Genomic DNA, 22,090 nt, shown 5'->3' with positions numbered 1-22,090 from the left:
ACAGAGGTTTCAGCAGCCCTGGCCCTGCTGTACTGTACTGTACCTGTCCGTCCTACAGTAGTCTGGAAACGTGAGAAAGTCATGTGAGTCTGCTTATCACTTAGCACTTCCTCCTCCGGTGTGTGCACCTCAAAGCAAAGTTCAGCGACAGACGGACGGACAGCCAGCCAGCCAGCCAGCCAGCCAGCCAGCCAGCCAGACAGCCAGACAGACAGACAGACAGACAGACAGACAGACAGACAGACAGACAGACAGACAGACAGACAGACAGACAGAGCTGAGCTGAATGCGTGTGTGCGCGCGCGCGTGTGTGTGTGTGTGCGCATCTCGCTCGCTGTCTCTTCCACCATGTCCATAAGGGACCTTGTAAGGTTTGCATTATGCAAACAGCTAACCTGTGCCTGCTCAGCTCTTTCTGCTGTTACGTGTGAAGAGCCAGTGTCATCTCTCCCTTTTGCACATGCAACGCTACAGTACGGATGGCCCTTCTCCATCAGAGAGGGAGAACAAACTCCCATCATGGTTTGCCTTATCTTGTGACTTGCAAAAAAGCTTTAGAGCATTTGTCTGACAAAGAAGCCTGGATGGATCTTTCTGCAATAGAGGAAAAGCAATGCTTCATCCGGCTATTGTTCTTTTTCTGATAATATTGTTGGAAGGAATTTTGTATCACTGAGGAACGATGATATTTAAGGAATCTCTCCAACTTGATTAAAAGGACACTTCTAAGAGACAGGATATTAATATTTAATACTCCACAGTTATATCAGCTGAACCCAATTCCTAGCAGAATAATCAATTGTTTTGCTCAAACATGCAAGAGATTACTGCCTAAATGAACCATAAATCACTACCAACAGCAGTATATGTAGGAACTTGAATGTGCTGGATGGAGTCAACAGTAGCACAAAAGCCTGCAGTATCTAAATGTTCAATCACGTCATCACTGTGACTGCCTGCCTGTTGATGTGGCTGGCTGCATCTGGTCTGTTCTATTATGTGACTTCTCCTTTGGCCATCAGAACTTCCTCTTGTAAAATCAATAACAACAAAACAAACCGAAAAGCCACACATTTCTTGCTATTGCATAAACATAGCCCTTTCAACATATTTGTCTTCATAATTTCTATCATCTTCATTTCCTCATGAAAGGGACTTGCTGAAAACCACAACTTCTGCACAAGCAGCAAAAAGGTTTAGCGACAACATTCAAAAAAAGTAGTCATATTCAAAAAGTATAGGGTGTAAACCTTCTGTTTGGTTGAAACAACATTATCCTACATTTATCTACCGAATGGGGATATTTTGGTTCAAACAGAAAATGTCCATACAGTGAATGGCTTTAGATGTTTGGCCTGATTTTAAATCTCTGAACCGACATCAACAAAGCACAAACAGACACATCTAAATGATCCCCAGACTTTCTAACACAAAAGCAACAAATAAAAGTTGCACATGGCAAAAGCCTAGATGAAATTGCTAAATTATGAGCAAATAAATACTCAAGCTATTTCTCATAAAAGAAAAAGAGAATAAAGATTTTGTTCTCCAAAAAACGGCAATAAGGAGGAAGTACTTCAATTGTAGATTTAGATAAGCCATGCGAGCACCTTGCTGCTGAGGTATTCCAGCCCAATATTTGACTTACTAATAGAGATGTTTAAACCAAGCTTATGGTCCACTTCCCCCAAATCTGACTGGTCTACAAGATGAATTCCCCTGTCAGAATCAAGATGATCAAACAGATTACAATTATTTTATCCCCTATCTTTATTAATGAGCACTGTCTTTCATAGTTATGTTTCCTAATAAGAATAAATGATATGCCACCCCCAGGTTTGTTGTTCACCCTGACTCAGGGGATATATTCGCACTTTGAGTCAGAGAAAATTCTAGATTGATTTCTGCATCACCAAAAGGGAAACGGTGTCTTGGATGATTCTCAGAGAACAAAGACACAGAAGCTCACATGTCTGTCAGGTTATATTAGTGCAACCAGCAAATAAAACGTAAACGACAGACTGCAAAATGCCACAAAAGTAAAAGTTATCAAGTAATTGAGCGAAGATCTTAATGCCCATGCGACAATTAACATGGTTCATGATGCATGAGTGAAAATCCTGGGTTAGCCTAATGGGAGAATAAAAAGACAGGCGCATTCCCCCAGAATCCTCCACTGGTAAGTACCCTATCAAAGGAGAGCGTCAGGAGCGGAGAATGAGACATCTCGTCCTTCATCCCAAACCATGCACCATTTATCACACAGAACAATGAATCTATCCGCCTTCCTCTCTCCGTCCCCATCATCAACCGTATGGTACGCCACAGAAATTAACCATGGGCTTGGTTCATAAGGACAAACAGAAAGAAAACATGTGCTATTCAAATGCACAGATTTTTTTTTATAAGGATTAAATTCACTAGTAAAGTTGTTGTTTCTAAATTGTTTTCATTAATGACTGATCTGAGAGAATCATTATTCCCTCCATATGACTTTAAAATAGGGACCAGTGCTGCATGGTTGGCTCTATTCTCAGGAGAATTATTTTTTTTCTCTCTCTTCTTGGTGTCAAGTGCGCATCCATGACACTTCCCTGCTCTCCCTCTCATCTGCCTCACATTCATCAAAGTTGTATCCCCTGTTGTCTTTGCAGAGCGAATCAGAATGCGCCCCTGGCAAAGAATGAAGGAAAAGTCAACAGGAATTAAGTTTCAGTGCAACTGTTTACTCAACTGTGGCTTGCAGTTATTGAAATTTTATCCACGGTTTTGTGTGACTACTGCAGTAATGAATTCAGTATGGCTGTGATTTTCTCACTGACGACATACTCGTTTTGAGCTGGAAAAAGAGAGGGAGACAGCTAGAGCAGCAGTGATGGAGGGGAGATAGGAGGGAAAGACGTAGTGGGCCTACAGGTCTAACACTGAGACACAAGTAGAGTATATCCTTTTTTGTCTACTTGGGTTTTTCTATTATTGCTGCTGGAGTTGCTGGAAAATATGCATTTGCAACTTTGCGGGTGTTAATGTTACTGGTTTGCAACAAATATGTCATTTTTGGGCTATTACTTCAAATGTGCTGTACGTGTTCTCAGGCTAATTTTCATGATAAGTGCTTCAAATGAATAAGATTATATTATTTTCTTTGAGACAAAATGCATGATTTAGCATGGGACCTTACAGTATACAGATGTTGATAGATAAGCTGTGACAACAGACAGCAACAAAAGAGGCTGTACATCATGAATAAACTGCTCCTGACAACAACCCCAGTCATTCTGTGATGGCAAAATAGCATGAGACACAGTGATCTTTTCAATGCTGTTTCCTTAAACACGCTGTCGTGTGGCACACATAACACTGACACCAACAGAAAGAGCTTGTCTGTTTGCCTCAAGTCTCAGATGGTGAAAATGTTTTGGGCTTTACTAATAAAAAAGCTACCGCCATTCTTCGGGCCTCATTGGTCGGACACAGAGGAGTGTGGCATTAGTTGTTGAGTGTGAGGCGTGTTTACAATGAGCCAAGGGAAAACCCTGTCAGCCCATTGGACAGCACAGCACTCAAACTGTCAGAGAATCGTGTGGCACCAACACACTTAAAATATGTTGACCTACCTTGATAAATATTTCACCAAAATGCAGATGCTGCATGCTACAATAAACATGTCCGCACCCAAACACACAATCACTGAGCGAGCACTTCCCCCTCTTAAAAAATTCTAAACGCCCTCGAATATACATAAATTATTATAATAATGTGTTTATGTACTTTGGGCAGGATTAAATATTAACAGGCACTTTAGAGGTGGGCTTGGGACTGCTGTTCACATGGGTTAATAAAGACAGGTATAAAGAGAGGAACCTAGTTTACCTGGTGCTGCTGGAGATGGATCAGGTCAGCTGCCGCGATGTCCAGCGCCGACGGTGTCGTCACGCTCCTGGGCCTCGCGTCCCTGGCTCCGCCCTCCACGCTCGCTGCTCCGTTCTGATTGGCTGGACCGTTGCTTGTCGCCTCCGTCCCAGATTCTTGCATCATGACTTAAAAACCTGAAGGAGCAGAGAGTAGGAGAAAAAGCTTCTGAAACAAGGCACAGTACAGGGGACACAGTACGTTTCAACCCGGGCCACACTTTTCGTCCACTTTCATTACCGGTTTTCCTACTGGTTCATGCATGTCTGTTTCTTGTTTGTTTGCTTGCACTGTATTAAACGAAGCAAACACACGCACACACTCTCATAGACTCTCTTTCCACTGGGTGATGAACTAGTGTCTTGTTGTGTCTTTCCGGACCAGATACTTAAAAAATGACACGCCCATACTGGGTTGGAGGAAGGAGCATGGCTCAGGTTCTGTTAGTTTTCTCCTTCATGGCTGTGTGGAAGGCAGGGGATAGAAACACACATCTTGGAAGAACCCAACCTCAGTAAGGCAAAGCAGAGGAGCCCAAGAAAACACTCACCCTCACAAACAAAACACTTTCTATGGAAATGTATATATTTACTTGTATGGTCCCAGAAGAACCACTGCAGAATGGCTTTTTAATGGGAAACAGGGCCAACGGATGGGCCTGCCTGCCAAAGGATCTCCACGAGAAACATCCATTTTAAAACCGAGTGAAAATACTGAAAACCTACAGGGGTGCTCTATTAACACCAACGTGAGTCTACCAAAAACCCGTTCTGTTATTACTTCATTTTAAAGAAGAATATGCTGTATACAAAGGGATATACACTGAGTGTACAAAATGTTAAGAACACCTTCCTAATATTGAGTTCCATGCTCCCATTGTCCCCCCATTTTGGCCTCAGAACAGCCTCAATTTGTCGGGGCATGGACTCTACAAGGTGTCGAAAGTTCATAATGTTTTGTACACTCAGTGTATATGCTCTATAATTGCATATATTTCAATCTTTTTTTTAAATAAACTAGATGGTAATTCAACAAAAAGTAAAATTGGAGACTTGCTTTAGCTCTTTAAAATAATTTTTGTGGTAATGGAAGAAGTGTTATGATTTCAGATTCGAAAAACACAGAAGTAAACAAAGATTTTCTACGCGGTAAGTTTTGGTCTAACATGCTGACCAGACCGGACACGTCGCGTGCGTTGCAAAATAAATTTAGAAACCCATGTTATTCAATTATTGCACCCACACTGCTTGCGCGCGTCTGCGACACCAAGGGCTAAAATAGATGCCGTTCCTATTTCTGACGCAGATCGCGCTGCAAGTCCTGCCTCTCCCATCTCCTCCTTGGTTTATAGAAGCAGGTACCCAAGTGCCATCTCCTCATTGGTTATACCTGCGTGGGTGATAGAAAGACGAAAACTGTTTTGCCGGTAGTCATGGTAATACAAAGTTTAGATGCGATCACCATATAATTTAAACGATGAAAAAGCCTGGAAGGAGGAGAGATGACTAGAAACGATTCGGTTGGCCGTTTTATATGTGGATTAATTGTCGGAGTAGAGATCCTTGTCCATTTCAGGTAAAATAACAACTCAATGTTTATATCCCAGGACAAATTAGCTAGCAACAGCAAGCTAGCTAAATAGGACAAATTAACGTTAGCTAGCAAGTGCAAGCTAACTAGCTAAAATACCATACATGTTTAATGCTTTTCGACCTGTCCCCAAATTAATGTCATTGGTTCAGAGTTTGTTTTGATATTTTAACCTGCGTGTCGTGATCGCGTTTGGTGGGGGGCAAAATAAATTTATGCACGATAGCGCACGCGCGCAGCCGGTTTGGGCAAGGTGTTAGTTGTTTGGAAAATGGTCAAAATGTCAGTTGTTTTTAAGGAATTTGGTATTTTGGTAATGAGGCCCTTTATCTACTTTGGTTTAAAGGAAGTTGCTAACTAGCGTTAGCGCAATAGCTAGCACAATAACTGGATGTCTATGGTAACAGCTAGAAAGTATGCTAGCTGTTACCATAGAATACCAGGTATTGTGCTAATGCTAGTTATCATTGACTCGCGAAACTACCTCTAATGTTCTTCATACTGGTCGCAGATACATAACAATGGTATCCACAAGTTCATCTGACTCAGGGGAAGCAGATAAAGTGCTTCATTGCCAAAATCCAGAAGTATCCATATTTCAGATTTGAATAGCAGAGTACGTTTTTGTCTTAGTTTTTGGGAAAGTGGTCAGAGTAACTGATTTGTGTCAAAAGTCACAATAGGCCTTTTGACACTGCATTGTTCTTAGCCACGGGCTATCCTTAGCTCCAGGCTAGGCCATGATGCATTGGCAATTTTTTGGGACAATATTGCTGAGGAATGTTGCCAGCAATGGTTGCTGCAACATTCTTCCATTGAAAATGATAAACTTTATATAATCTGGGGAATTTAGATTTGATCAGCAGCGCAACCTAGTGGGCAATTTATAGGAATCCTCCAATCAGAGTGCAGATATTGGTCATGTGATTAGTATGCCGTTCAAAATGTATTTGGGAAACATGTCGCACACCACTACTTCACAGGAGAGGCCTTTGAACACATTTTGTATTTGTTTATACAGTACCAGTCATAAGTTTGGACACACCTACTCATTCAAGGGTTTTTCTTTATTTGTACTATTTTCTACATTGTAGAATAATAATATGAAGACATTAAAACTATGAAATAACACATATGGAATCATGTAGTAACCAAAAAAAGTGTTAAACAAATCAAAATATATTTTATATTATAGATTCTTCACAGTAGCCACCCTTTGCCTTGATGACAGCTTTGCACACTCTTGACATTCTCTCAACCAGCTTCATGTGGTAGTCACCTGGAATGCATTTCAATTAACTGGTGTGCCTTGTTAAAAAGTTCATGTGTGTAATTTCTTTCCTTCTTAATGTGTTTGAGCCAAGAACAGCTTAAATAAGCAAAGAGAAATGACAGTCCATCATTACTTTAAGACATGAAGGTCGGTCAGTCGCAAAAAACATCAAGTGCTATGATGAAACTGGCTCTCATGAGGACCACCACAGGAAAGGAAGAGTTACATCATATTAGTTTAACACTTATTTGGTTACTACATGATTCCATATTCAATAGGCCATCATTGTAAACGACTTGCCTAGTTAAAGAAAGGTTAATTAAAAAAGAATACATTCTACAATGTAGAAAATAGTCAAAATAAAGAAAAACCCTGGAATGAGTAGGTGTGTCCAAACTTTTGACTGGTACAGTACATACAAATTATAATAATAAAAATAAAAAAAACATTCAAGTTTTTGTGTAAAGTGCTAGGAAAGTGGTCAAAATGTCAGTTGTTAGTAAACAGAAGGAGAAGAAAAAAGATGTGTTCATGTGAACACAACTGTATCATTAGATTGGTAGAATATATTGTTGTTCCAATAGATTGTTGTTGTTCCAATTTCAGATTTGGCAGAGAAGTAGAGGAATATTTCTAAGATGTCTAATTTATTCTGAGAGTGGTCAAAGTAGCTGTCAAAAGTGACATTGTTTTTAGTGAATAGAATATAATGTTGGGAGTCATGTCACAATGCGACCTTTAAAATGCTGAGGAAATCCCATGAAAGTGGATGGAGGACAAAAAGGAGGACAACAAGCTTAATAGTTTAAAACTATAAAAGATATCAAAAAGTTGTACACAAGCAACTTAATCCAGAACGGTATACACGTTTTAAAGTTTGAACTGCGTATCTAGCTTAAACGGTGTAGCAGGAGTTGCGTTCAAAATAATAAGAAGAAGATGTATGACGAAGATTTAAAGTGGGACGTTTGCTGTCGCAAGTCCCATTAATAAACAGTTATTCAGCCGTACCTTTTGCATGAAAATTCTGGACACATCATTTTCTATTTTTCAAGTGCGTACTGTTTCTGATTTTGGTGATACAAAACCCAGACAGACATCCCCTCACCCTTCAGCCCCAAGCTCATACCCCCACTCCCTCCCCTCTCCCCTGGGATGAGTATGAACCGAACGACACTGATGCTTATCTGGGGCTGTATTCCTGAAATCAGTGGTGAGATTTACATCTTTTGTGTTGGTCACGAGCCTCACTGGTGCGGCGACGGGCGACACGTCTAGTCGCCCAATTCCAGAGAAGTTAATGAAGCTGACCAAGTCAGGCAGAAGTAAATTAACTTGGCTGATTAATTATTTATATGAAGCAGAATAAATGCCCTTAAAACACTGGGCCTAATCATGAAAGGAGTTGAAAATGGGCATAAATGCAGATTTATAATGTTGCGTTTAAGGCGTGTAATAGGGAGGCCAGTATGTGTTAATGTGTACTCAACAGAGGGGCTGAGTCTCCTGAGATCCCCATCCAAACAAGACACAGCAGACCTAAGGCAGAGGGGCCACCATTGGGGACACTGTCTGACAGACATCAATTGTCCACATTTATTATGAGTAAATAAAATAAGCAAGATCACAACAGAATAATTAGCCTTTATAACAATAAATAATATTAGACACTACTATTTGTTGTGTTGAAATAAAGAATAATTTCTGTACTATTATCAAGTAGCAAAATCAGTTGCTACCGCTATAATAATCAACACCATAGTGCACTATAATTTTAGATGTCTCTGCTTTTCTTGCAGGCAGAACATCCCAGTGACTCATCAGACACTGTGGTCTGCATTGGTTCATTTGTCATGTCACACCACCCACTCATCTCATTCTGAGCCCCTGCCTCTCTGTCTGCAGTTTGGGCCGAGGCTATGGGCTGTGTTCTCTGGATTGGACGCTCTGGGCTCTGGGCTGGGTCCTCAAGCCTCCAGCTCGGCCCACTCTCTCTCCAGACAGATGTTGACCCGGCTCACCCCTTCAGTCTGGCACAGCCTCACTCCATAATGGGATTTTCTAAACAAGGAGCGAGCAAGAGGAATACTGTGGGATGGGAGGGAGCCGGCTACAACTACATCTGCAGGGCTCAGCTCATACAAACTCCCCTTCCTTCTGAAACACCAATTAGAAACACACATTCTCAGGCCAAATGAAATGTGATTTGAAATAAACCACATGCTGACGTTATTCACCCCCACTTCTTTTTCAAATAAAATATGTTTTTCCACACATAGAAAAGAATTGACCGGGTCTGTTTTTTTTTTCTCTCTCCAAAGCTACATAAAAGGCGGAAAGTAATGGTTATTATGCACGCACTGTCATTCCATGCAAAATTTTCATAATTATAACGGAAAGGCGTACATTTCCGAATGCATGGCATCTCCAAAAGTAATCAAGAGAATGAGCCGTGGGGCTATTTTAATGTATGCAAAACTAGTGACCCACAATAAAGGAGGGGAAGGCTACAATGAATGCAAAGTAATGCGCGCATGCTTGGAACCGGCACTGACGAGGGGCGGCTAAAATTAACACCCAATTAATTTTCGAATTGACAAACAAATGAAACCCATAAATCTACTTTCTCATTAATATTACCACAGAATAATTCAAAGCTGCAATATTGCAAGCAAAAAAAAAAAGCGTAAAAATGAAAATGGGAAATATGCATTATCCATCATAAATATCAACCAGATAGGAAAGAGACTTATTGGAGAGTTGTCTGGTGATAACAATGTTAATCTGAGCAGCACTGAGGCAGATACACAGCAGCTTCATGTAGACTAGCAGACACAGGCAACCACATGACAGGGCACTAGTTTATTTATTTTTTGTTTGCTCAGGGAATGGTCCAATCTGTGATGACGACTCAAATAGCTTGCTATTTTACTTAATCCATTTATACAATTATGCATATTCAGGAGTAATTATGGGTCAAGTGTCTCGCCAAAGTTACTGTACTTAGCAAGGCTGGAACACACACACACACACACACACACACACACACACACACACACACACACACACACACACACACACACACACACACACACACACACACACACACACACACACACACACACACACACACACACACACACACACACACACACACACAGAGAGAGAAATGAGGGGGCAGTTCATGAGAAACAGGCCTGCTTGTTTATGAGGCATGTCAGCCCTAAATATAACAACAAAAACAAAAAGCTCTAAATAACGGATATTCCCGGAGATTAGAATGAGGCAAACGGCGGTCCACAAAACAGACGCTTTGCTTCTCTGTTGATCATCAGATGTCTGTTCTTCTGGAGGGGGGTGGTGGGGGAATGTCTGGTTGCAAAACACAACAAGTGTTTGGAACAAACAGTGGATCACAAAAAAGGTCAGAGTTTCTGTTTGTTGATGTTTTGCTTTTGTTCCTCTAATATGGGGAGTACATTAAAAACACAGTCACATGCAACGCCCACCTGAACAGACAGGTTCAGAGCATGGCACAGCACCAAGGGCTAATCAAGCCTGTCAGTCTCGTATCGAATCCACTCACTGCTCCACGCCGAGCCTCAATCTAATTCAAACGCCTTTCCCTCGCCATGGCAGCCTGGAATTCAAGAGCACGATTCAGTCAACAATCCAAGGTAGGGTTGGCCTGCGCAGCTGTGCCGTGACCTTTCCCCATGTTCTGTTTTTCTTTAATGCTCATGACAGAAAACCCTCCATGGCCACCTGCTCCGGCTTGCATAGATCTCACATAGCCCCTGTTTACACAAGCACACAACAAAAGCACAACATTCTTGGGGAAGAGATAAAGACAGACAAAGGAGAAGACAAAGGGAGAAGTGCATTTCGATGCTGCATGTTTAGGTTAGGCTCGGTTGCTAGACTAGACAACACAAACAGCTTGTACCAAGGTGGCGCGACACCATAATGCTTCCCCTGGATGGGTTTTCAAGGTTTGCAGTTTTGTGTTCAGTTTTATTTTGGCTCAATGTTATGAAGATAAGTCTGAAGACAAACATGAGAAACACAAAAAAAATGCCAGTGCTGATAACCTTGTTTACAAAGAGTTGAATGAACATGTGTTCAAAAGGTCCACGATCAGTCCTCTCATAGTACCCCCAAAAAACATTTAAAGAAAATAACCCCTATACTGGACTGAGCAGAACAGAACAGACAGTCGGAATTGGACTGGGTCCATGAACCTTCCCACAGTCAAAGTAGAGCTAGTGGCTGCCACAATATCTGGGCTCGCTTGACACTCAACGAAGAATCCCTCGCCCTTCTCTTCTCCGAGAAGGAAACCTGACGGCACCGATGACATTCCGCCAACAGAGACTTTACAGTGAGACCAAACAAGCCTCTAATCTCATCAGCCACTTCAACCAAAAGTTGTAGATAAGAAAAGCATATCTCAAGACGACTGTTACAACATTGTAGGAACAGGGCTTCCCCTCCATCCCTCCACCCCTTTTTCACAGAGACACAGAAGCTTTTTAAAAGTTCCTTCCAGACCTTGTAGGGGATAACCAGCCACTCACACCAGCAAACAAAGCAGCTATTTGTTTAATAACTGATTGCTGCCATGGCTACAGTAAACAGGGGGAGTGGGGGGGTTGTGTTTATGAACAAACATCTCTTTGCAGGACCAATTTAACATTAACCAGGTGGAATGATCAACAGATTTCATAGGTGACACTCAGGGCAGGCCTAATGTAAACAGGCTCTGGGAGGAGAAAGGGGCCAGGCTTAGAGAATCAAGGTCGATGCAAATGCAGAGCCAGCTAGAATAAATGGCTTGGGAAAACTCAAGACAAACAAACAGTCATTCTCCTGACATTTGAAGAAGCATTAAGGTGGTGTGTTACAGCTGCTGGCCTGGCGGCCACCATGAATGTGAACGAGGAGGGGGTGGACGGAGGTGAGGAGGGTGTTGTGGGCTGGTGAAGAGAGCCTCCTCTCTAGCCTCGATCAGACCTTCCGTGTCAATGTGTTTTGGTACACCAGAAGTACATTCATTTCAAATGGAACGCTGCATTTGTCTTGCAGCATTCCATTGCAGAGGCAGTTGCAGTGCATTCTGTGTGGTGAATACTGTATGTTTGATAAATCCAGCATATGCATCCAATTGTCTGCTTAGACTTTATTTTTAAATGGAACCTTTATTTAACTAGACTAGTCAGTTTAGAACAAATTATTATTTACAATGACGGCCTACCCCGAGCAAACCCGCACGACGCTGGGCCAATTGTGCGCCGCCCTATGGGATGGCCGGAGATGATGCAGCCTGGATTCGAACCAGGGACTGTTTCTTGCACTGAGATGCAGTGCCATAGACCGCTGTGCCACTCGGGAGTTGATAGGAATAGTAACAATGGGTGAATGTTGAACTTTTGTTGTACACATATCCAGTACAAATGTTGGATTACATAATGAAAAACATTTGACTGTAGAATTTATTAGGCAGTATTGGTGCACCGCCTGGTCTCATAGACTAGATGTAACATAGTAAACTTAAATCTTGGATATTCAAATTAGTATGATATGTTACTTTTGGTGGGTAACGCATAACAAAATGAAAGTAGTGTATAACGCAATCGTCTAGTCACGGACAACTTTAGCATTTTAGCAACTTTTCAGCTACTTTGCACCTACTTAGCATGTTAGCTAACCCTTCCCCTAACCTTAACCCTTTAACCTAACTCTTAAACTTAAACCTAACCTTAACCCCAAACCCATAACCCTAGCCTAGCTAACGTTAGCCAGCTAGCTAACATTGGCACCTAGCTAGAATTCGTAACATATCATACATTTAGCAAATTCGTAACATATAATATAAATTGTAATTCATAACATACAAAATGGGTGATGGACATCCGCAAATGAATACATACCATACGAAACGTAACATATCATACTAAACGGAGTGTCACGGATTTATTTAGAGAATAATACGAAATGCTCTGAGACGAAGCTGTCGGTCTGATCGAGGCATCAGGATTGAGGGAAAACACGGCAGTAGAGACACTTTTACTACAGACCCAACACAGAGTGTCTTCAACGACACCACAGCAAGAAACTTGTAAAACATGTTAAACATTTACCTGCTTTAATTATTCAGTAACTAGGGTTTGGAAACAACAAAGGATGTCTGAGGGCCCCAGAAGCTGTTCCCAATAACATCAGGACAGGTCGACGGAAAAACAAGCAATGTTGTTTTCATCCAACAAACAGAAATCATTTAACTGCAGGTGCCCCATAATTTACCCATATAATACTGGAATGAATACTGTGGTTATACAATGAATACAATGAATACTGAATCTATTTCTATTTCGTTCAAATAAAATAATATTGGTTTGACTTTGTGTCAAACACACACACAGTGTGAGATCTGTGTTACGCCAGTCACGTTAGAGCAAATAATAAACTATTCAGAAACAGGTAACGATTACAACAAGCACGAAAGAGAAATTGGTGCGGGCAATTTCAAGCTGCATGTCACCTTGTTCATGAATGTTTCATGCATACAAGTTGCCATCTGCTCATGTGAATCCAGTCAGTGAGGCCTAGCTACCCCTGAGTGTTTAGTTTCCTGTCTCATCTCACCTCCCAAACAACCTTCATTCTCATTTCAGTTATGCCCCAAACCCATTTACCCCCATATAGTGAGGGCAAAGGGAAGAGCCCAACACATATTTATGACACATTGTGAAGAATATAATGGGATCTTCAAGCATAAAATTCTGATTCAAATGTATTACTACACTTTCTACAGAGAAATGGGCTCGACATCCACTGATGCTGAGGATGATGATTCATATGAATATGAACCTATTATCACACTACAAGCTCAGATAAATGAACAATAAGGATGGGAGCAGAAGGCACACTCTCCAGTAGGGAGGCTAAGTAGATACATCATTTCAGAAAATACACCAAACAGTTTGTCTCCTTGGCATGAAGCCGTCCCATATACACCAAAACGTACAGGCCTGCTGAGCAGAGACAATGACGGAATGTGCAAAAGTAAGGCAGGGCACGGTATTTTTAGTACACAACGGCCAACTGAGATTAAGTAAACAGAAATGTCTAATGACTTTCAAAACGGTAGTACATGAATGGAAAAGTACTGGTGTGATGTGAACTGGTTTTAGGAGTGGTTTACCACACACTCCTCAACGACTCTCCTTCATTTGACTTTGATAATCTCACTCACACGAGGCTCACACCGATTAACACTGCAGCGAGAGGACAGACATCGAGAGACGTGGGCCTCTTTCCTGACCAGACCCGATGCGTGGGAAAAGCAGGCCTCGCTTCCCTCAAGCTCATCTTACCAATTAGACCTGTCAAACACACACGCCGAAAGAAAAACACAGACTTCAATCTCTCCGCATCCTATGGGACCTGTAAAAACGCTTATTGTTTTAACATTACTTAAAAAGTATGTCATATATTTTTAATCATTTTTACTAGAATTCATGCAAGGCCCATTCCCAAGGGGGTGGAAATGTGGACTTGCAAGGAGGAAATGTGTCAGATGCATTTTCCTAGGGAAAGGAAGTTTAGCCTATGAACTTATCTAATTAATGCTCTGTTCCTAAACCATATGAGGGCCATATTATTAGAAACACTGTCTTGGGGGGGGGGGGGGGGGGGTAAAATTACCCACTTGCTGGTCTTTGCGACTTTCTACAGTTATATCATTGTTGGAAAAGGTTCCTGGCAGCGTTAGGTACAGACACTGTCTATTACCCCACTATTCAATAGCATCGTTATCATCAACAGCAGTAAATACAAGAGTTCAGTCTCCCCCCTGCTACATTAGTCTTACCACATACACTGAGCTGTGTTCAATATTCAAACGGTGTAAAATGTGTCACTGCTGAGTATAGTGTAGTACAGGTGCTTATCTCCCAGTTCCTTTGTTTGGAGTTAGTTACACAGAGATAAAGTTCAGCTTTTGATTGCCAGCCACAATCATTAACCTTTATACACAAATAATGGCAAAGAAATGCAATGGGCATTTGGCTTCAATAGTTATCTTGTGTGATGAGAGAAACGTAATATTTAACTCTTGCCCAACATCTGTGAGGTATTCTAACAAACACATATAACAGAATCAATACAATTCCATTCTGAAAGTGCTTGAGTTGGAGGATTATACAGAAAGTCATGTGTTGGACCAGTTTAATTGCAGCAGAGCAATCATTTAGGCCCAGAGTGCTAACCACAAGTTCAGACAGAAAGAGAACATATTACAAATAATGAATCTCAATGGCCTCCAATGAGCCAAGATGCTGCTACTAAATTCTATGAGACGAGGACGTCATTCTACTCAAGTTCAAATCAATGCAATTGTGTGGAAAACTGCAGAAAAAAGCAGTGTTCTCTTGACATTCACTAAACAACATCCACACAAGCACATTCGTTAATGGCTTCTTTCAACTGATTGGATAAGTAATGGGTGGCCATTAACCAATCAGGACAAAGGACCAAATACATGTTGGCACCCCATTCATTGCTTCTGGCATGGGAGTGGTCAGACCCCTGACCCCTCCCACTGCCTCCTCAGGTGCTGTGTCTCCTAGACGTTACAGTGCTGGGTTGTGTCATTATTTTATAAGCTCTAGCTTTCCAGAGAGAGGACACGGTGGCTTAAAAAGGAGGGGTACGTGCCTTCCGTTTAAGCAGTTAAATTGAAGGTAAAGGGCACCGGGCTAAATACTGAAAGACCTTGTATGAATCTCAGCGCTTTAATGGAATCAGTTTTTAACAACTCTTTTTGGTTAAATACAGCCGATGTCAGGAGGATGCGTCCCACTCATAAAGCAGCGCAATGACAATGTACAGTGGCACTAATACAAGGACATAGTTCATGATGACATTTTCTGCAATTCCCAACTGATTAGGGTCATTATGTTGGAGGTCTGATTTATGCTGTCATTTCCTCTCGCCGATCCTGCATCAATGAATCTTAATGAATTGGTAAATAAGGGTGAAGATTACACTCTGTGACACCGCAACATTCTTCACCCTCAACGCCAGAGATTTATGTAGCCAATTAGAGACTAACAGAGAAAATTGTCTGGCAGAAAAATAATATTCTTTATGGTACAAAACGGAAAAGCATTCTGGCTGAATGGCAATTCTATTGTCAGTGTTAACTCCATAAAATGTGTTTCCCCCCTCGCCTTCAAAATACAAAGGAGATGCCGTGTTGGAGCTGGACGTGATGCTTTCAGGGAAAGACAAAAGGTAAGGGTACGTTTTGGAATCGTAAGGGAGGTTGTGCAGCACGGGCGTTCATCTCTGAAAGGAGCCAAAAGACCTTGGCATTGACAATCCCCTGGCTGAACTGTTTGATCAGCATAAATACACCTCTGTGTGACAAACATGTTTACCCTCACAGAGCAAACAATACACAATGAGAGACCATGAGCTGCTGCTTCTCTAATGAAGGTACCAAACCGCTATCAACAATTACCTATGTTGTGATTCTGTGAACACCCTTTCCATTGATCCCTTTAAGAACAATAAGGTCGTTTCAGGTATTTTCTTTTGTCACTTTTTTATGGACATGAACAACATGTATGTATGTATACACCTGTCACCATTTTCCATGGATGCATTATATCATTATCTAATGATAAAGAGTCTTTTGGAGAGAAAAAAAACATGGACATAAAAATCATCTTTTCATTCATCTTCGTTCAAAGGAAGAATATCAAAATACAATCAACCCTTTGAAGAGATCTACTGGATCAACATGTAACTGGAAAGCCAATCAATACGACTGTAGGCTCAGATGATTCTCGGGACATCATTATAGCTTTACAGTTTGTAATGCTTGTAATGTTTTTCAGGTGGGGGATGAAACATGCCAAAAACATGAACATGGGGTACAAGGGGCACAGATATATATCTGTATGACTATAAAGAGTAAAAAGTACCTCTTCTTATTAATCCCAACTTCTTAAAGACGCACAGTAATGAGTTCTGTTATGTGTTACATATTGTAGATTTAGTGTGAGGAAGCGTCTCTCTCTCCCTCCACATCAAAAAGGCTGGCCTGCATATTAGGCACAGGGCTGAGAGATACTGCTGCTGCTGTGTGAAAAGGAGTGGAAAATTAAACCTGAAGCAGTGCAGGAAAGGGCTTAATTTACTGGCATGAACAGTATGCAAATGAGATTACTCTCAGCTTAACTGCATCATTTATGTCCTTAATAACAGCATCATCATTACGGGGCTCAAATGAAATTACACCGTAATTAGCATATCAAAGTGATTGGTTAAAGTTTAAAACAAATACCCAATTTTGTTAATGAACAGCTGTAATCACCATGTAGACTCTCAATGAAAACATCCAAAATAAATATGTGTTTTGGAGAAGATGAGGAAGATCCTTCCCAGGCGACAGGTCTGTGTGTAGGGCAGGGAGTGCAGGGGCGGGTGGGAGTGTTGTGGAGGGGTGGCGCTCGGAGGTCTTACCTGGTTGGCTCCACACTCAGGTTACATTTCCCAAACCCTGTGTGATCAAAGACGCAATTTCCCACACTTGCCACTTCAGGAGCTCATCAATAAAATACTAATCACTCCACGGCTGATTCATAGAATGGTCTTCACTATCACTATCATTAACCATTGCCTCTCCTGCTTTCCCTCTGATAAACATGGTGATATTAACACCGCAATCTCCCAGCCCAGCCCCCATTAAGTGACGCCTAGCACTTCCTCTGACAAATCATGCACATCTTATTTATGTGCCCATGTCTGGAGGCAAAAGGCAGTCTGCATGTCATATTTCTCCTGTTTGATCCAAAGATTTTATACCTTCACGTCCCGACATTATTGATTTAATTCAGAATTTATGACACACTACACGACTCGCAAAGTGAATTCCGATGCCTTAAGTTTCAAACATAAGTCAATCTCAGCTCTCTTTCCCAGTATTTCTTCCCTCTTTTGTGCCCTTTTGCCTTTCTCCATCCATCCAACAAAATAAGTAGCTGGCTAGTGATGTACACTATCAGAAACTGATTCTTGAACATTTTAAGAAGTGGCATTTTATTTTATTCATTGAGGAATCCATTAAAGGCCTTATTCCTTGAAAGTATGTAAATGATGTGCCTTTCATGGTACAGCTAGGGCAAATCCACTCCATCAGCTAATGACGCTGCTCATCACATGCAGAGAGGCTGGCTAATGAAGGCTCGGGCCGGCCTTTCCCTCGCCCAGCGTAAAGCCCTATGAAATGCTAATATCTCACTTCTAATTAAAGGATACTAAGTCCAAATGCACCTTCACGGCGGGTAGCCGGCAACATACATTTTATTTTTCAACACTACACTACACCCAAAGATGTGCCTGAGCAACATTCCATTCATTCATATTTAATACCACAACTATTCCTCAGCTCATCTCTCTCTCTCTCTCTCTCTCTCTCTCTCTCTCTCTCTCTCTCTCTCTCTCTCTCTCTCTCTCTCTCTCTCTCTCTCTCTCTCTCTCTCTCTCTCTCTCTCTCTCTCTCTCTCTCTCTCTCTCTCTCTCTCTCTCTCTCTCTCTCTCTCTCTCTCTCTCTCTCTCTCTCTCTCTCTCTCTCTCTCTCTCTCTCTCTCTCTCTCTCTCTCTCTCTCTCTCTCTCTCTCTCTCTCTCTCAGCAGCTTCATATTGAGAGCAGACACATCATTATGCTTTGTGGGACATTTTTTGCTAGTGCACTCACTTTAACACAAATACAAGTTAACACACATACACATGGTGCCTTTTAGCACGTATCAGGGGGGAAAGGTCATTACAAAAAAATCTACCAGTATTGCCTCTCCACCTGTATACAATGTTTACACATCTTTGGCTGTAAATATGTTTACAACAAAACGTGCAGCCATTCTCAGAAACTGACCTTGAAGTCAGCAAACAACCTCCCCACAAAGTTCATTAACATCAGATAGGGCAGGCTTTATTTCCCCCACCAAATGTTTTTATAAAACAATAAATACAAATGTTTTATAAACAAACATTTTGAAAAATATTCTTAGGGAGAATACTTCAAATACCATACTTAAAAACCAAAATGAAATCAACATAGAAGTACATTTTAACTAGGCTTGTAATAATTCATAATAAATGACAACCTGACGGGGATTTGCCTGCTGGGGGGCAAAGGAGACACACAGCACTGCTAAAACCATTGACAACTGATTGCCGTTTTGAAGCAATTGTTAAATAAATGTTAAATATTTGGTTGTAATATCATCACCTCTTGAAGAGCATGTCAGATTCAATGCAAAACAATTGCACACATTTATCTGTATCATCAGTTATACAGCAAGTAACTGCATGCTTTTCATTATCAGAAAACATCAATCACGTCATTTCAGATACGTAGGGTAGCCTCACGATATCTCGGAATATTGGCTACTATTAATTGGATATCTGAGTGATATAAAATAAAGGTGAACTATACCAGACAAGTACGAGTGGTTTAGGTTCATTTCCCATCCTTTGTGGAATCTGCCTTTCAAGCAGCAGAAGGGCGCATTTGTCGATGTAGCCTACTGTTAGCTGATAATGTTCACTTTGCAAGCTACTGGTAGAAACTTTGTACAGTTGGTTAAACAGTGGTAAGTAGACCTAATGTACTTTTCCCCCCTCCAACCAACGTAGGCTTACCTAGCGAAGTTAGCCAACGTTAGCCCCTTTTCAACATGATCCCCTTTTCAACATGATCCCCTTTTCAACATGATCCCCTTTTGAACGTGATCCCCTTTTCAACGTGATCCCCTTTTCAACGTGATCCCCTTTACAACGTGATCCCCTTTACAACGTGATCCCCTTTTTAACGTGATCCCCTTTTCAACGTGATCCCCTTTTCAACGTGATCTCCTTTTCAACGTGATCCCCTTTTCAACGTGATCCCCTTTTCAACGTGATCCCCTTTTCAACATGATCCCCTTTTCAACATGATATGCCCTTTTCAACATGATATCCCCTTTTCAACATGATATCCCCTTTTCAACATGATCCACTTTTCAACATGATCCACTTTTCAACATGATCCACTTTTCAACATGATTCACTTTTCAACATGATTCACTTTTCAACATGATCCCCTTTTCAACATGATCCCCTTTTCAACACTGTTTTTAAGAGTGTTTAATCCCGATCGCTGCTGACAGACATAATGGCTACATTGATTAATGGACCACATCAAATTGGCTAGCTACAGTAGCTAACAACAGATCATGTCAATATAGCTAGATACAAGTTAACTTTCAGGGAATTCACTTGGATGGCTATATTGGCTTGCCATCTATAGCAGTGATGACAGTTGTCACACTGACTACTTTACCAGGACGAGGCCTGCCGATGTCAAGCTCTTTCCAAAAGCCTCATCTCTGATGAAGCATTTCGTTTGCTTAGCTAGCAAGCTAGCTACATGCCAAATACGCCAAATACCTGCCCTCGCATATCTGAAAATACATGATCAATTGATGTTTACTGATCATGAAAAGCAAGCAGTTACTTGCTGTATAACTGATGATAGAGCTAAAAGTGGAATATTCAGAAATGTATAGTTCTGACTATGCTCTTCAAGAGGTGATGATATTGAAACCAAATAGTTGTACATTTATTTAACAATCCCTTGAAAACGGCATACAATTGTCAATGGTTTTAGCGGAGCTGGGGGTCACCTTGCCCCCCAGCAGTCAAATTGAACGCTCTGCGACGTATTGTGACGTTTTATTGATAACAACCTATTCACTGGGTATTACACATTCTATGCCAAGCCTCTCCATACTGCTCTGATCTCCCACTGATCACAATACTGGACCAATCACTCACTAATTATTATTAACACTGAACTATCAAACATATTCATAAGTAACCTTTATTTAACTAGGCAAGTCAGTTAAGAACAATTTCTTATTTACAATGACGGCCTACCGGGGAACAGTGGGTTAACTTCCTTGTTCAGGGGCAGAACAACAGATCTTTTTCCTCGTCAGCTCAGGGATTCGATCCAGCAACCTTTCGGTTACTGGCCCAACACTCTAACCACTAGGCTACCTGCCGCCCCGCTCACATGCTGTGAGGTAGAAAATAATGTAGGTAGAAACACAGCTAGTTACCAGGTCAGACATTGATGGTAAACCCACATTACAACGCACTACCTTAATAATTGAGACCAGGTGGTTATGGTTTACATCTTGAAATATCAGCGTTTCAGTTCATTTAGAAAACTGTGTTTAAACACGTGCAGACATAGCAACTTTCAAACAAGTTATGTAATGATTCTGAAACCTATTACTTTGCCGCTTACACACACCCTAAATTTATAGACACAAAAAAACACAACAAAAAAAAACATTTACTTGCCATTTGAATTGAATGTATTTTAAAGGCCCACTCCACTTTGGTCTTCCTAAACATATGGAACAAGCTAGTAAAAAGAGAGAAATGCACTTAAAGGTCAATGTTAAGAATATATCACATAACATCTGTTTGATCCCGGCCCAAGTATTTTCACAAGGATTCTTACGCTCTATCCCTGTGTGAATCATGGACACTGACCTTCAACATTCCACATGTCCCATCTTCCCATTCATCCATGGGCACAGATCATGCTGGGCAAATATCATAAACGTGAGGATTTTAGGATTGAGGTGAGGCTGCCAACATCTTTAACCAACAAGGGAAAAGAAAGAAATGTATCTGAAATCATAGGCTAGTTTAACCTACCACCTAATCCGCCAATGGAATACGGTAATACTACCTACAGGGTACAGGTCTGGGAAGACTGAGTAGAGCGATGGTACATATAAAATGAATGAAAGGATTCTCAATGTCCTCTAGGGGAGCTGAGCGACAGGTATCAGTCAAAGCCTATTGTGACAGAACCATTGACAGTTCGACACATTCAACACAGCTCACAGCCAAGACTATCTATCTTCAGTCTATAGACAAGAAAAACATTCTAAACAAGAATAAAGATTTGTTGTTGTGCCTCATGCCTCAAACAATCTCATCAGAGTGGAGAATAAGAAGGCCTCTGGTGTCAGTAAGATGCTGCCTCCAGTTCAAACACCCTGGCTGAGGGAGCAGATCAGATAGGGGCCGGGGCCTGGGCAGGGCATGACCTGCAGCTGAACTGGCCTCTGCTCTGCGGCAGAGACAACAGCCACTCTAAACACATCAATCTTATTCCCCCTGATAAATAACTAAACAAGGCAAACAGAGACAGATCAGTCAAGATCAGTCAACAGCTAACAC

General features: G+C 41.3%; 1 protein-coding gene across 8 annotated transcripts in view; it reads right to left on the bottom strand.

Moving 5' to 3' along the window:
* Positions 1-22,090, bottom strand: part of LOC129815017 (forkhead box protein P1-B) — a 207,103-nt gene that overhangs the window by 88,716 nt on the left and 96,297 nt on the right. For all 8 annotated transcript variants that reach the window (XM_055868274.1, XM_055868271.1, XM_055868270.1 and 5 more), the window contains one exon: positions 3,874-4,049. In XM_055868274.1, coding sequence (XP_055724249.1) covers positions 3,874-4,038 — 165 coding nt within the window. In that variant the 5' untranslated portion in view covers positions 4,039-4,049. The remainder of the gene's footprint in view (positions 1-3,873; positions 4,050-22,090) is intronic.

Source organism: Salvelinus fontinalis, chromosome 18 (assembly GCF_029448725.1).
Source record: "Salvelinus fontinalis isolate EN_2023a chromosome 18, ASM2944872v1, whole genome shotgun sequence".
Taxonomy (NCBI): domain Eukaryota; kingdom Metazoa; phylum Chordata; class Actinopteri; order Salmoniformes; family Salmonidae; genus Salvelinus; species Salvelinus fontinalis.
The sequence above is the reverse complement of the archived record's forward strand: the minus strand, read 5'-3'. Positions and strand labels throughout refer to the sequence as shown.